The following is a 15989-nucleotide window of genomic DNA, read 5'->3' on the forward strand; positions in this document are numbered from 1 at the left end:
ACCACATCCGAGACATGCAATATATCAAGATAGGATCTACACATTCCATCAGTTATCTTCCGGATTAACTACACAGATAATAGTTGTTAACTGATAGCAATTTTAAACACATGTCAAGCAAGGTTTTCGGAGTGATCGGCTTTGACACACCAAAAACCCACAAAGACAAGACCCAATTGGATTAGAAGGTACGGAAAGACATTTCTTTGCCAGTTTCCAGCTTCTCAAAACCTACTACACTTTCCGTTCGATGTTATCGACTGATCATGTGGAAAGGTTTCATGAATATGGCGCCAATATTCCTCTAATTTTTAAGTAAGCTTTCACTTTATGAGATTTAGTAATGGACAAGGGATTTTTGACTTGTATCTCTTGTTTATCAGAATTAGCCGTTTTGACATGCGTCTATTGTCGTGATTTTATGCGAATGTGGAGGTTAATTAATATATAGCCCAACACAAAGGAAATGGACGAGCACACCTGTTCCGATGAGAATCAAATTTCTTTTCATTTCAATGTGCCTACCATAATTACAATTGATTTATTTCAGTTTAGCTTGATGAAAGGTCCATAGAGAGCGAGAACTTGATCATTAGGAATTTTCAAGGTAAACGACCTTAAAAGCGCGGAACCAATCAACTTTGGAAGTTCTGTCAGCTTTTTTATAAGCTTTCTGGTGTAATTAGTTCGCACGCAAAGGTATTCAAATTATTTATACTCATACGGTCCGAGAAGACGACGAATCACCAAGTGGCGTATAAATGACATGATACAACACCTCAGGAAAGACAAAATAAGTCTGGTAAGGTTTGATAATTTGAAAACTTAATTAGCATAATGAATAATCTTGTTTTGTTGACGTAAAATCTCTTTCTTCTTCTTGGTACGTATTTCGTGCCTGAGAATTTCCGTATCAGACTGAATCAGTATGTATAAAACCTCTTCCATCGTGCAGAATTTCCGTATCTGACTGTTATCAGCATGTACGTATCAAACCTCAGTCTTATATACCTATGTTTTTTCACATATCCCGGGACATAAACATGTACAAGGACTATATCACAGCTAAGCCGATGTAACCTAGAAGATATTAGCTTTCTTCAAGGGGGTGGGAAATCAGCCAACGACAATTTGTTCGGGACTTTGTCCAGTTGTATATCTTGGTCAGAGTCCAAGGAGGCTTCATGTAATTAGGTTTTCAGATTTCGTGTTTTGCTGGAGAGTAGTCTATCGCTTTTTAAAAAGTGTTTCGAGCTTCAAACTGGACTCATATTTGACACCGGTCGAACTGACCAAAAGTGATGCCAGAACGGACCCCTAGGAATAGGCTTACGTCCAAAATAATTATAGCGACCCTGAGATTTCCAAGCTTGATTGTCGTGGACTGAGGTATGTGTATGCCTTTATATTATGAGGAACTGATCGATACAGAGCTCAAAAAGGGCTTAAAACTATACTTAATTTTGGCTTGATTAATTATAATCCAGCAACTTAGCGTTAGGTAGCAAATTGTTCTGAAGAGCAGCATGTGAGAGTCAGTGGTCATTTAACTGTAGATTCGAGTAGATGGCTGACGGAATTTAAATCTCTCCTCTGTTGCACGGCCGGTAGCCGGGTTGGGAACTAGAACAATTCTGTGAAAGTTCACCAGGGTGATAGGGGTGATCTAAATTTTCTGATCCTTTGAGAGTGATGGTGTTTCTTTCTTTTTTTTACGATAAAAATAATTCGATGAAGGAAGAAACAACAAACTGGTCACGTTAACGTAATCAGTTGTTGAAAACGTGTATGGAGGGAAGTCCGTTGTGATCATGTGAAATGTATACTGCGGATTTGATGCATAATCCTGGCCTGAGATCAAGTTTTTTCTTTCCTCACGGCACGGGGGCAGAAAAAAAAAAACAAAAAAACGCCTGATCACAAGTAAAATGATATCGTATATCGCTGGTCTGATTTCATAGTTGATTCGAAGTGCTAATCCTTCACTTTACACTCAGAGGATGTTGATATATTTTCTTAACTTTCCCGCACTCCGCCACCAGCCCAGAGAGAGTGTACTGACAGCCAGTATCCTAGAGCGAATTTTCTTTTTTCGGTGAAACGCTGCAGATTCCGAAAACATAATAGCCCTTCAGTTCTTGCATGAATCGATGGTTGGTCTGTTTGCCTTGAGCTTAGTCCCTTAATCTCTAAATTCAATGGTAGCTAGTGGGGAAATTGTTAAAAACACGCGTGAACCAGTAACACTAAACCGGAGGTAATCGTCTTCTTCCGGCTTTTAATTTCTTTTCACGTTCATCATTTTATTTGGCCAGTATATGCTTTCTGTTCCCCATGCCCGCTAGTACACTCTCTTTTCATTATAGGAATATATTTTATGAGATTATCGAGGCTGAAATTTGCGAAATTTTAAGAATACCTTGAGAATAAACCCGAGGCATGGATTTTTAAAAGAATATACTTTTGTATGTTGAACATTTGTAACACAATACAATTATATGCTTTTCACTAAACCATATAAAACTTTTCCTTTCTTTAAGCGACAAAACTAGCATAAAAACAACAACAACAAAAACAGAACTAGCCGTATGTTCGGTGCTGATAAAAGTTTTGCAAAACGTTCTGCTTGTCAGATCAGTCTTTATTTCTTGCAGTCTGGCACCAAACATATTCAACTACAGCATAGTCAATAAAACCGAAATGTCACACGCTAAAATTTAAGAATATCACAAGAACTTAAAATCAGCAGAAAAATAAGAATATTCACCTTGGGACCGAAAAACAATATTCTCATTAACAAAGAGTTTAAATCACAACTCCTGAAGCTGGCTTTTTTTCCATAGGCTGTTGTAATTTGCCTTGTTTTGCAAACATTTCTGTTCAGTTCAATACAGTAATTCTTTTCCTCGGCAGGTATTTTGGCCATGATAATTTATCGCCTAAACAGAATCGAATGGCCTTAAGAAAGAAAACTGTAATAACACTTAGAGCCTAATTCTGCAAAGAACGAAAAGTTTAAATAGGAATCACACCACAAGACAAAATTACATCTGCTACTTTTGCAATATTTATTTTCAACTTCCATTAAATTTTTTGGCGCAGATAAGGGCGCTAATAGTTTTGGACTTGCCGCAAAAACTATTTGCTCTAATTTTAGGTTGGCTTTTATAAATCTGTCAACTGTGGAACCCTTTTAATATTTTAAAAACACTAAAATGTCTACTTAGCCGGAAAAGATAGAGTTTCGCTAATAATTGTTGCCAACAGCCCTGTCAGATAAAAGTGAATTTCCGCCATGACACGTGCCTAGTGAATAACAATTGATAAATAACTCGGCAATTGTCTTTATCCCGGTTCACCAGAGTCTGTCGAAACTTCATTTGCATTAGAAGTGGCACGAGTGGAAACATTGAATGACAGATGTTGCAGCGAGAAAGGTAGATAAATTCAAATTTACAAGGCTTTGTTCAGTGTCTGCGAGTTTTATTCCTCAGCTAAGAGCCGAAGGCAACCAAAACAATTTATTCTGCTACTATCGCGAAGCCCCATCGATGTAAAGAGAAGGTGAGATGTTTTTTGAATTAATTTTATCGGCCCTGTTGATTCACTGAGATATTCAATCTGAATTGAACCGGACGAACGTCCGCCAGCTATATGCATAGGTAAATGCATTTAAATTTGCGCGATACTCGAGCCGCTAAAAACGATATCTTATGTTCGAACCAGTAAACAAAAGTTACACCGAAAATCGTGTATATATCTCTCTTCGTACCGGCTAAGCCTTAAGCCCGTGTAGAAGTTTTTCTTTGCTAACAGCATGTTTCACTGTGCGGGCGATTCTTTGAAAAAGAAAATCTGAAATGAACGACTAAATAAATCGAGTCTATCAGTTGCGCCTCAGAAAACATTTAAAATCTCTTTACAAACTGCACGCTCGATGCGCGAGCCATACCTCTGTGTTCATGGACTCAAGCTGTTATTTTTTTTGTTGAAATGCAAATGTTTTTATCCGAAAACACTAACTGTTTTCGATGCATTAAGACCAATATCATCTTGGACCTGTGAAAATCGATTGATGTCGAGAGCATTTTACGGACAATTTAATGTCCTTGTCAAACTTTCTCGAAAATTTCGGCAAAAGCTAATATGGAGCTTGCAGAAGTATAATTGCACTAAGATTATAAATATTGAACTTTAAATGCACAAAAAATTGAAACTGTATAATTGAGTTCTTCTTCTGATCAACAGGAACTCAAGCTAGTGCCACAATAAGCCGGAACAAGTTCGGGTAATACACACTTACCGTGTGAAAAACTTGGCTTGATGCAGGTGGCATAATGAAAAGTTTATTCCGCGCGATAAGCGATACCAGTTTACAAAAGCGACCGAGAAGAAAGCAAAGAAACACAAAGAGCTCCAACGATTTGAATACGACAATGGGAGCATGTTTGGACTTGCAGAGTGAAGCTCCGATTAAAATTCTGCTCGTTCCTTGCGAATCACAGCCGCCATCATCTACGAGGTACTGGGTTATAGACACACGAAGGCGCGGCAAAATCCCTTTCTTTGGATCGCACAGCTGTAAAATCGTACAACATATGGGCAACAGGGTGAGCGAGCCCTTTCAAGGACACGTACTTGCAAGAGAGAGACAAACAATTATTAAAGGAATTTTAACAGACGGAGCTGCTGAGGGGAAATATTTCGAGCTTGTATTGCACACATCTTCGCAACAACTTAACAACAAAACTTTGGGCAAGACTTCTGGAAGAACCGCCGCGTTGTGCGGTCATCTACAGCGAAGTGCGAAAGATAAATTAGGAGCATATGAAGAGACACACGACGCATTTCTACACTCAGTAGGGGAAAACAACGAAGCGTTTCAAACAAAGGAAAAACTGATGAAGTTTGGTCAGAAAAAAGTCAGCTGATTCAGCTCACGCACAAGTGTTGCCGTACGTGCAAGGTTTATATCAAGGTTTCGAGAGCAGACTTGGATTACGTACGAATTTTCTCATGTACAATATCCCTCTCGCGATATTGTATTTTGATTTTTCCCGACAAGTTTTTTAAGAGTACGGATCATAGCCAACACCGTTTATAAACTGAATGAGCCGAAATTAGGAAATAAATCAGCGCTCAAAAGACGACAAAATTATTTCAAAAACAAGGGATAGATTGTCTGGATTACGGTTTTAGTCGTATTAAAAGAGGAGATAGGGTTTAAGTTATTATAAATGGCCTGTTTTCATTTTTATTTATGAATCTTTCGTTCTCAAATTATTGATATTACATAAATAGTTTGATACTACTGTACCGAATTGATGTTTGTCAAGTTTATGCATACTGTATACTTAAAATCTCGGGAGTAAAATTACGTAAGAAGAATAAATTATTGGGTTTTAATAAATCAACCCACTTCTTGTTTTTATGTTGATGTAAGGTAGGTTTATTCTTCGGAGATATTTGAAAGCACCTCCATGCCCTAGTCATGAGATTCACGCGACACGATTCGCCGACCGCATTCAGCGGCTCCGGCATACTGTGGCCTCTGCAAAAGTTGACGCAACGTGTTCATGACATATTGCTATAATTTGATCAGAAAATCTGTTGCAATCGGGCGGATAAAAAAAAAAAAAAAAAAAAACACATGTGTGTTTTGGTCAGATCTACTAGTTTATCATTCAAGAATCAAACAGTACCTTGATGCTTTCTATAGTTTTGCCAAATTGCTGTTGGTAGTTAATTTTAAAAGAAAATTAATTCTGAACGAAACATATGCGGCTGAGCATGCGATTTTTTTTTTTAGGTTAAATTAGGGAGGGCGTCTCCAACCCAACTTCCGTTGTCAATTAACTCAATTAAAAGCTTTTCATGGCCTTCTTACATCTTTGTAGACACAACCCACGTTGCGAATATTTTTTTCTGACACTGCGGATGTTAGTATTGTGTTGTTTTTCATTCACTGACGTTTTCCTCGGGCTTCACAGCCCTTAGGAATGACAAAGGCTACCGCCCCTTTCTTACCAAACTGACAAAATGGAGTGGCGTTTTGTAAAAGCCCCTCTCCATAACGTCAAAGTCTCAAGATGGTTTCCGACACGTTCTATTGAGTGACCAAGTAGCATGGTTAAGCGGTTAACTTTTCGCGGTATACCTTAAGATCAACACTGAGTTTTGCGCAAGTTCCCGGCGCCGGGTCATATTGCTCTTCAGGCATGCCGACTGTTGCCCAGCGTCTTTCGCATCTTTTTATCCTGACCTGAGCGCAAACGCGAATACTCGATTAAATTTTGTTGGATTACACACTTTGTGGGATGCTTCGCATATATACTGTAATTAACTTGCTAAAAAGCTGCTAAGTGAGATCAACTTCAGCCAGAAAAGGTAATATTAAATGCAGAGAGAAAAATCGAAATCATAGGTCCTGACGGAACTTATGCAGAGAGCTTGCGACACAAAATGGACTCAAAATGTTTACCCGAACAGTTAAATGCACACATACTTAACCTATCCTCTTAGAAGCTGACAACATCTTTTAATGAAGACCACGTGAGAAACACCCAAATGTAATTTCATGCATATCATGACCTCCAGGTAAGGAATTTTCATTCGACTGCCTGCACTGAACCGCCAGGCGGAGTCAGAATTACCGGCAACTTTCAAAACGGGAAATATAGAAATTTCGCGATATAACCTGTAGCTACGGGTGTAGCTGAAGCAGGCTTGCAATTATCTTATGTTTTCCGGTTCTTGGGCGATCCAAAATGAACTGTAACCAATCAATAACCATAAAATTTCAGGTGTTTTGATTTACAAAGCTATTCACATTATTGCGTGCCCGACAAGCGACGGCGTTCTGTGAAAAACTGGACAGCGGCTTATCTGCCACGTAAATTCAACATGGCTGCCAAAAGGGACAAATACTCTATTTTGTTGCCCACTTATAACGAGCGAGAAAACCTACCGTTGATCGTTTGGTTGATTGTTAGAGCTTTTTCAGATAGGTAAGAAAGTTTTCTTTCTTAGAATAACAGTTTTGGTCATCGATTTTCCTATTTTAACGTGGTTTATTAATGGTGTAGACCTAAGTTTGAAAAAAATCATTTGATTGTTTTTATAGTGAGCATGATTATGAGATAATAATTATTGATGATGGTAGTCCAGACGGTACACAAGAGGCAGCGAAACAACTAGAAAATATTTATGGCACAGATATAATTGTAAGTACTGCAAGAGAACAAATTAAGCTTATATAATTATCTTTTTTTTATTAACTTGACATTCCCTACTATTGCTACTGGCACACTGTAAAACCTTAAAAATTTGTTCAATTATTATCACAGAGACTCAAACCGAGACCCAGCAAGCTTGGCTTAGGTAAGCAACATTGTATTGCAGTACTAGTGATTAACAAAAGATAATGATGAGCTTATATACCAAAAGAAAGTCAGAAAAAAAATCTTTAAGTTCAGGGGAAAAAGCAAAATACATGTAAAATGGGGTCTGTGCAGTTACACATGTATATCAACATAAGCAGTGGAAAGGAAACCAGAACTCCTGTTTCAGCAAGATTCAAACCCATCACCTTTTTTTATTCCTGGGGAAAATACCTTACTGTTGTATTACACGTATACACTGTAGGCCGGTCTCTGAGAGCTAATCAACAGGAATTTATTACTAAGCAGTTTGGAATGGTCATGTACAAAATATGCAGCATAGAATTTTGGTCAAACTTCTTGGGTCTCCCCATTTCAAATTTATTTTACAAAAGTACCATCTTGGAGACTCATCTCTTTTTGAAAGCTGGGGAATGTCGTGTCCTCTTAGTACATAAATTAGGGGAGGTTTAACTAGTTGGAGAAGTGAAACTAGTTCGGAAAGAAGCACACAACAAGTCGACCATGTGCTCTCTTTATTCTTCTCTCTCATACTGCTCCTTGTCTACTTCATGACATAAATGCACAAAATGTGACATACACAACATCTCTCCTTTTCTCTGAGGAAAGAAAGTCTAACAATCCTTCGAACATGAACGTAAACATAGTGAAAACAAATTCAACTCTAAAGGTAGACGCCTTAGCTTTATGCGATGAACATGTCAACAAAGTTAAAAGTTTAAATTGTCTCCGAATGAGCATCCTCAACAACACTTTTAAAAACAAAATCACAAAGTTCTTTGATTTGTCCATCAGTAAACATCTCACAGGAGAACAGTTCACAATTTCAAAACATAGTCTTTGTATCTCTCTGGTGGTCTCCTCTGCCTCTTAGGTCTCTGAGTCAACCTTGGTGTTGCTGACGTGCTAGGTACTGTTGCTTGGTCAATTGCCATATCACTATGGACGGTAACTGACTCGTTTCCATTCTCTGCACTTGTTTGTGCTGACAGTGTACTCCTGGTTGGAGGTTCACTCTGTGGTGTGGTAGGTGCTGCCGGTGCCAATTCACTTAACACTTGGCTTCGAATTGTGGAAGGTATGACGAATTCGTCTGGGCTAACAGATGGCGCCCCAGGTGTCGATACAGGATCGTCCGCTATAAACCTTTTCACATGTGAGGTGTTTCTCAAGTATTGGGTCCCACCTGGAGCCTCCACAATGACACTGTTGCCAGTCTTGCTTACCACACGGTATGGCGTTGGATTGAATGGTGTCGAGAATTTGTCTTTTCTCTCTAGTCTTACAAGTACTTGATCACCCACTGTAATGTCTGATGGTTTCGCATTTGCTGCTTTGTCGGCATATGCTTTGGTCTTTGCCTTCACTTCTGTGTCTCTATCCCGAGTTTCTAGGTCTAGACGGCAATCAGCATGCAGCTCTGGCAGCTTCCCTCTCATCTTTCTATTGAACAACAATTCGGCAGAGCTTTTACCGGTGGTGGTGTGATCAATACCACGGTATTTCGTCACATATCTTCTTTAACTCCTTCTTCCAGTCGACCCCTTCAGCTTGGGCAATGCAAATTCTCTTCATCAGGGAGGCGTTCTGTCATTCAACTTCCCCATTGGCCTGGGGCCATTTCGGTGTTGTCTTGAGATGGACGATTCCATTCTGCACACAGTATTCCTGGAATTCTCCGGAGATGAATTGAGGTCCATTGTCTGACTTGATAGTTATGGGAAGACCATGGCGGCTAAAAATCTCTTCTAGATTGTCAATTACTTTCACAGTGGTGGTTGATGTCATGATGGCATACTCATAGTAGCGACTATAATAGTCAACAACAACCAGTATGGAGTGTCCGGATGGAAGTGGTCCTAGTAGGTCTACAGCCAGGTCTTGCCAAGGACCCTCCAGCAATGTCGTTGACGTCAAGGGCTCAGGTGGATTTGGACGTGCAACCAGTTGACATCCATAACAAGATTTGCAGAACTTCTCTGTTGCCTTATCAATACCAGGCCACCATACCTTGCTTCTCAAATTCTGCTTTGTTCCAACAATTCCCAAGTGTCCCTCATGTGCTAAGGATATTGCCTGGGGCCTTAGCTTGCTTGGCAGTACGATACGAGTACCTCTTAGGACTAGCTGCCTGATCACACACAGTTCCCCTGCAGCTGGTGCATAGACCTTACATTTCTCAAATCGACCGGTTCTAATTGCCTCTCTCAGGGCTTTCAACTCTTCATCTACTGCTGATGCTTCTTCAACTTCTCTCGTGGTTAGGGCTGCGGGTGTGGCACTGATGGCTGCAAATCAAACATACTGTTCTGCACCATGTTGATGATTTGTTGGTTTGTTCTGACTGAGCAAGCGTGAGAGGGGATCAGCTACATTACTCTGTCCTGGAGCATACACGACTCTGAAATCATAGGGCTGTAGGCGGATTACCCAGTGTTCGATGCGGGCACAAGGTTTGGAACGAGGTCCATAGATCACTTCCAACAGCTTGTGATCGGTCACTAGATCAAATCGCATTTCATAAACGTATGCATGGTACCTCTCACAAGCCCAAACAAGGGCAAGTGCCTCTTTCTCCATCTGGGAGTATTTCCGTTCACACTCTGTGAGGCTGCGGCTTGCATAGCAAATTGGTACCCATGCCCCATTCTGGTTTTGCATTAGTACAGCTCCATGGCCAACAGGGCTTGCATCTGCAACGACTTTGGTTGATGCTCTCTTGTCAAAGTATGCCAATGTGCCTGCTTCAGCCATGCTTTGCTTGAGTGACTCAAAGGAAGCTTTTTGCTCGGGACCAAAGTGGAATGGAACATCTTTCCTGGTTAGTTTCCTCAATGGCTCTGTGATGGTTGCAAAATGGGGAATAAATCTGCTGCTGTAATTAGCCAATCCTAAGAAGCTTCGAACTTCACTGACGGTTTCAGGCTCTCTTGTTTCTTGCAGGGCTCTAACTCTTTCCTCTGTCAGGCCGATTCCTTTTTCAGACAGAAGAATTCCCATGAAAACCAGTCTGTCCACATTGAACAAGCATTTGTCAGCATTGAGAGTCAAACCATGTTGTCTGAGGCGCTCCATGGTTTTGAGAAGGCGTTGGTCATGAGTTTTTTGGTCTGGGCCGTGTACAATGATGTCATCAGAGATATTGTCAACGCCCTCTATTCCAGCCAGAGTGGTGGATATCTCATGTTGGTACAGTTCACTTGCTGAGCTCACACCAAACAATAGGCGCTTATATCTGTATAAGCCCTTGTGTGTCACGAAGGTGGTGATTTGGCATGACTCTTGACTAAGCTCCAGCTGGTGGTATCCCCACTTAAAATCTAGCTTGCTGAAAACCCTTGAGCCGTTCATGCTGTGTAGCAGCTCATTGACAGTTGGTATGGGGTGTCGACCACGTAGAATGGCCTCGTTTGCTCGCCTCATATCGATGCAGAGACGAATGTCACCATCCGCTTTCGGGATAATTACTACTGGGTTCACCCATGGTGTAGGCCCATCAACTTTTTCTATGATGTCACAGTCCAATAGTTCTTGAATCTTCTTTTCTACTTTTTCTTGTAAATTGAAGGGGGTTCGCCTTAACGGCTGAGCAACTGGTTTCACTTTTGGGTCTACGTGTAATGTCACTTGCTTAGACTTCAACTTTCCAATCCCACTAAATACTTCTGGAAATTGTTGCTGCAGTGTCTGCCTGGTTCCAGCAACTGTTGCGATGTCAACACCTATTCTCAGCACCCCTAACTTCATTGCAGTATCTTTGCACAGGAGTGGCACTCCTTTTCCTTTGGTGACTAGGAATTCGGCTTGAGTTTTCCCTTTACCAATCAACACTTCACAAATAAAACGACCTTTTACTGGGAGGGGTTTGCTGGATGCATAGGCATATAGCTTCCTGTCAATAGGAGCAGCTTCTGATTTACATTTGATCTTCTTAACTTTCAAATCTTCCCAGGTTTCTTCATCAACAATGTTATTGGTGGCTCCAGAATCCACCAACATTTCTAGTTTTAGCCCACCAACAGACAACTTGAGCAGATTTGAGTGAGCTTCATTAGCAACTCTGAAGGCATAATCAACTTGGTCCCCATCAGCTTTTAGCTCTTCTTGCACTTGATTAACTCCTGGTTTCTTTTTACATTTCCTACAGGTCTGACCCCTAGCAGGACATTTTGGATCTCTACCCAGGTGCCCACTCAACCCACAACGATAGCACTGAATTCCATTTTTCTTTCGGTTTTGGTTACCATTGGGTCGCTCGGGTCTTTTGTAAACCCTGTTTGCATCTTCTTTACTTGGCTCACTCACACTGAGATGAGACATTTGGTGGGCTACACTTTCACACTGTTCTGCGATTTCTAATGTGTGAGCGAGCGTTAGTTCCACTCTTTCCTCAAGCAGTTTGCACTTTACATAGTCTGACCTACATTTACACAGGACAGCGTCTCTTATCTGGTTGTCAAAGTCTGCACCAAAATTGCAATCCTTTCCTTCTTTTCTTAATCGAGTAACAAACTGCAAAACAGTCTCACCTTCCTTTTGTTGGAGTCGGTGAAATTTCTGGCGGGCGAAAGCTGTATTGACTTTGGAAGAAAATATCCATTCAATGCTGTTACAGCTGCTGCGTAATCGGTTGCTTCTCCGGTATCCGTGAGAGTAGAGAAGATTTCTTGTACATCTGGGCCTGCTAAATGGAGTAGCATCGCTCTTCTTCGCTGCCTCATGTTTGCATTTGTAGTCTCAGTGATAATGAGACCTTTGCCATCCGCAAATAACTCAAAAGATGTCAACCAACGCGTCCAGCGCGGTCCCAACGTGGCGGGAACCGAGTGACAATCGAACTTAGGAATCGCATTTGAAGCGCCATTTTCGCTGATATAGTAAAATTAAAGCTCACCTCTGAAGCTCATTCTGTATTTTTATGAGTGGGATAAAAAAGGTCTCGAGGAGGAAATAGATAATGTTATTGTTTACATTTAGGTACTGCTTACATTCATGGAATGGAACATGCAACTGGTAACTACGTAATAATCATGGATGCAGATTTGTCTCATCACGTGAGTTTATCAAGCTCTTAATCATCAAGTAGATAGTTTCACTGTGTCTAAAGGGACGATGAAAGGACAGAAAATTGGAGAGATGGAGAAATTAGCGAGGAAAAACTACTAACAACTGCCCATTCCTTGCAGATTACTGTCCGATCTATTCACGCAGACATTTAATCCCTTTACAGTACACTAATTGTTTCTTGAACAAACTGCTTTCCTATACAAATTTCAACATTTACTCTCTAAGGTTATTGCTCCGTGATGTAATCACTTTTACTAAATAAATCTGTCTTTATTTCAACAGCCCAAGTTTATTCCAGAATTTATCAGGTTGGTATACTAACCGGTATACATTTTTTGTGAAAATCATTGATTAATTTTACATCTCCTTTTCATTTTCAATTGTCATAACTTTATTAAGTCATTTTGTTCTTGTAAAAGAAAACAGAAAGAAGGTAACTATGATGTTGTGTCAGGAACAAGATACATTGGAAGTGGTGGAGTGTTTGGCTGGGATCTGCGAAGGAAATTAATAAGGTGAATATTGCATAATAATGTTTGATGTATTATTGATTTTATTTATCATTTGCCATTTACTAAGTAAGTGGAATTCTTTACCCCCTAACATCAAGTCATAGTGTTTTAAGAACCAGCTGCAATGTGTGCGATTGGTATTTTTTCGGTCTCTAGGAAACAAGGGAAATGTGTGAAATTTGAATTACTGAAATGGTTTCGATTCATTGGATTTTTTACGTTTTGAGTGAGGACAGAGAATCAAAGGTTTAACTAGATTTTTAGATGGTTAGCTGGGGTTTCATCTTGGTTCCATTCAAAGCATTAATAAAAATATGTTATACTGGGTCACATTACATGTTGTCGCAAACTACTAGATAGTGTCTGGAAGGGTTTAGCTTGTGTTGAGCTTAGCTTACAGCTCAGGTTCAGGCAAATTTTGAAATTGTCACAAAAATAATCATTTCCATATTTTAATATGCTTATCTTTTGTTTTTACCAGCCGTGGGGCTAACTATCTCACACAGATTCTTCTCAGACCAGGAGCATCTGATCTTACTGGGAGTTTTAGGTAACACAATGGGGCATTGACACAATGGCCCATGCATGGTTTGTTTGTTTTCTTTTTAAAATTAGCTCTTCTTTCTATTTATTTAGTCCATGTTGTCACTTTTCAGTCATGGCGATCATTGACAATTTCTGAACAGTAGGTCTCCCTACTAAAAGCAATAAAAACAACAAAGCTACTTCTTGCCCTCCCCTCCCCCTCCATTATAGTTACATGTGGTAAGTTAACCAGTAAGTGGTAAGTTACTTACCAGTAAAAGTCCAATCATTGGAGAAACCCAACGAATAATAATGTGGGTTATTAGAAGTGTACTTTCTCCTGTCTCCAATCAGATTGTACAAGAAGGAAGTTCTTGAGGATCTTGTGGATGCTTGTGTGTCCAAAGGATTTATCTTTCAGATGGAAATGATTGTGCGTGCAAGACAGTTTGGTTACACTATTGGAGAGGTGAGTTAATAAGGCAGACATCACTTCAATCATGATGGGGTGTCTATTTGCTGATAACTGTGGAGGAGGGAGAGGAAGAGGAATGCATATGAGTCCCCCCTGTGCTGTTAATACTTTTGTTTACCTACATGACACACCCCAGTGCTCATGTTGGATTAAAGTCTCTACAGCAAACCCAGGGTGCGATCCATTCACCCAAAATTTCCGGAAATTTCGGTCTAAAACTGAATGGATCGGTTCGGTCCAACCAGAAAGGTTTCGAAAAAGTTGGTCCACCTTTCGAGGTGGACCACTTTTCTGTCTTCATCTAGCCCTAATACAAGCAACAGTGACCCAACATCCTGCATTTTAAAATGAGCACGTAACTCGTTATGCGAGTGGAATGGAACGAGACTGTTTGGACCAGTCTCGTGATCCATTCGACACCAAGAAATTTTGGAACCTCCACGTGGAAATTTTGGTTAAATGGATGGTGCCCCTAGGCTCTCGTGACCCCATTGATGTACTGGTAACTGGGAAGTTTTTGTAGTATTAGTTTAAAAAAATTCACTTACATCTCCAGAGATGTCAAAACAGTGTGGAAATACAAAAGATTAAGGTATGGTATATCCTTAACAGCAATGCAGCTGTTAGGCGTTCTTAGCTGGAAGCTGTTGACCAAAGTTGTAAAAGTCTCCCATGGTGTTGTATAATGCATGATAAGTTGAAATTAAAAGAAAAGTTCTGCTCATCTTCCAGACTAACATTTTTAATTTGCCAAGTAATAAAACATTACACAACAATTTTATGAATCAATTGTCTCACTGAAAGGGCTTACTTAGCTTTATGTTCAAGGATACAAACTATAAGATAATTTTTCCACAAAATGTTTTTCAGGGTAACTTTACCTGAAACGTGCACTGACAATTGAAAATTGTTTGTTACAAGTAGGCTACGTGTAGGTTATGCTGAGCACTTTCACGAGGATCCCAATAATATCTCTGTGTAAAAGAAAAACGGGCCCTGTTTGTAAACTAGTGACTGATTTTGGCTCTCTGTTTTGTTTCAGGTGCCAATAACATTTGTTGATCGTGTGTATGGCGAGTCAAAACTCGGCGGTAGCGAAGTAGTTTCCTTTGCTAAGGGGCTGCTTTATCTGTTTGCCACCACGTGACATTTGACTGTTACACCGAGTTAGATTAAACCCAGGGGGGGGGGGGGGGGGACTTCCATATGTAAAGGTCGGGGATGTGCGTCGGGAAATTTGAATTAAACCTATAAAGGAGAACAATTTGGGCGTGGCTGGAACTTAATTTGATCCCCATAAGATACCTCTTAAAACGGCATAGATTACCAGCTGCCATTCAGGAAGGGAGCTCGCACTACTGTAGTAGACCGGACTCGAGAGACCGGCGGAAATCAAGCCCAAAAACAGAAATAGCCTGAGCGTTTCTTTTATCATTAATTGTTTCTTTAAGTGCACCCGACAAGATACTTTGATAGCTATAAATAGTGGCGTTTTGTTATCAACTCCCTAAGTGAGACCGGAATCCTTGATTTATATACCAGGAGCTTCTTTTTATACCCCTAAGCGAGACAACGTACATCCCTGACCTTTTCATCTGTGAGTCTCCCGTGCAGTCAAATCACTCAGTACTGTCGTTATTCGGCCTAGCCCCAAGTAGACAAGAAGATATACTTCGAACTTTATATGGCAATTTTTGTGCGTTTTCTGGTGTTTTCCTCAAGGTTTTTTCATCGTGAATTCTTTACAAAAATCAGTAAAGATGTCTAGTTGTATTTGTTGATTACAGCAAGGAAATACGTGGGTTTAGATGACGTGGTTCTATAAGAAAGGCAGACAATAAGTTATTTTTTACACATAATTGTATAGGTGAATGGGAAAATGATAATGATAGAGAACAATAAATTTCATCATGAATGGATCCTTTAACAAATCGTTTAGAGAACTCTTACTCTTACACCGTCGTCTTGGTTTTATTAATATCAGTTAAAGGAGCTCAGTCACGGTTTGCG

General features: G+C 40.1%; 2 protein-coding genes across 6 annotated transcripts; both read left to right on the forward strand.

Moving 5' to 3' along the window:
* The first annotated feature begins 349 nt into the window (after window positions 1–349).
* Window positions 350–5414, forward strand: LOC110040230 (uncharacterized). 5 transcript variants are annotated; one of them, XM_089298260.1, is made up of 2 exons: window positions 350–802; window positions 4249–5414. In XM_089298260.1, the coding sequence occupies exon 2, from the start codon at window positions 4338–4340 to the stop codon at window positions 4929–4931; it is 594 nt and encodes a 197-aa protein (XP_089154386.1). In that variant the 5' UTR covers window positions 350–802; window positions 4249–4337; the 3' UTR covers window positions 4932–5414. The 5 variants fall into 5 exon arrangements, with proteins under 5 accessions (XP_089154386.1, XP_089154385.1, XP_089154384.1 ...); XM_089298259.1 differs by lacking the exon at window positions 350–802 and adding an exon at window positions 863–983; XM_089298258.1 differs by lacking the exon at window positions 350–802 and adding an exon at window positions 1006–1389.
* A 1450-nt stretch (window positions 5415–6864) lies between these two features.
* LOC110040622 (dolichol-phosphate mannosyltransferase subunit 1-like) lies at window positions 6865–15910 on the forward strand. The gene is made up of 9 exons (XM_020745889.2): window positions 6865–7007; window positions 7124–7223; window positions 7347–7380; window positions 12378–12454; window positions 12750–12775; window positions 12887–12982; window positions 13461–13529; window positions 13859–13973; window positions 15022–15910. Exons 1-9 carry the CDS (start codon window positions 6904–6906, stop codon window positions 15124–15126), a joined length of 726 nt encoding a protein of 241 aa, XP_020601548.1. The 5' UTR covers window positions 6865–6903; the 3' UTR covers window positions 15127–15910.
* The last annotated feature ends 79 nt before the right edge of the window (window positions 15911–15989 follow it).

The sequence above is a fragment of the Orbicella faveolata genome, unplaced genomic scaffold, assembly GCF_042242905.1.
Source record: "Orbicella faveolata isolate gen_17 unplaced genomic scaffold, um_ofav_v1 contig_3, whole genome shotgun sequence".
Lineage (NCBI taxonomy): Eukaryota > Metazoa > Cnidaria > Anthozoa > Scleractinia > Merulinidae > Orbicella > Orbicella faveolata.

Bases quoted from the DNA above. Each gene is read 5' to 3' on its own strand.
- LOC110040622 (XM_020745889.2), top strand. From the start codon at position 6,904: ATGGCTGCCAAAAGGGACAAATACTCTATTTTGTTGCCCACTTATAAC. The intron at 7,224-7,346 runs GTAAGTACTGCA...TTATTATCACAG, and splicing joins TTTATGGCACAGATATAATT to AGACTCAAACCGAGACCCAG. The intron at 7,381-12,377 runs GTAAGCAACATT...GTTTACATTTAG, and splicing joins ACCCAGCAAGCTTGGCTTAG to GTACTGCTTACATTCATGGA.
- LOC110040230 (XM_089298260.1), top strand. From the start codon at position 4,338: ATGAAAAGTTTATTCCGCGCGATAAGCGATACCAGTTTACAAAAGCGA.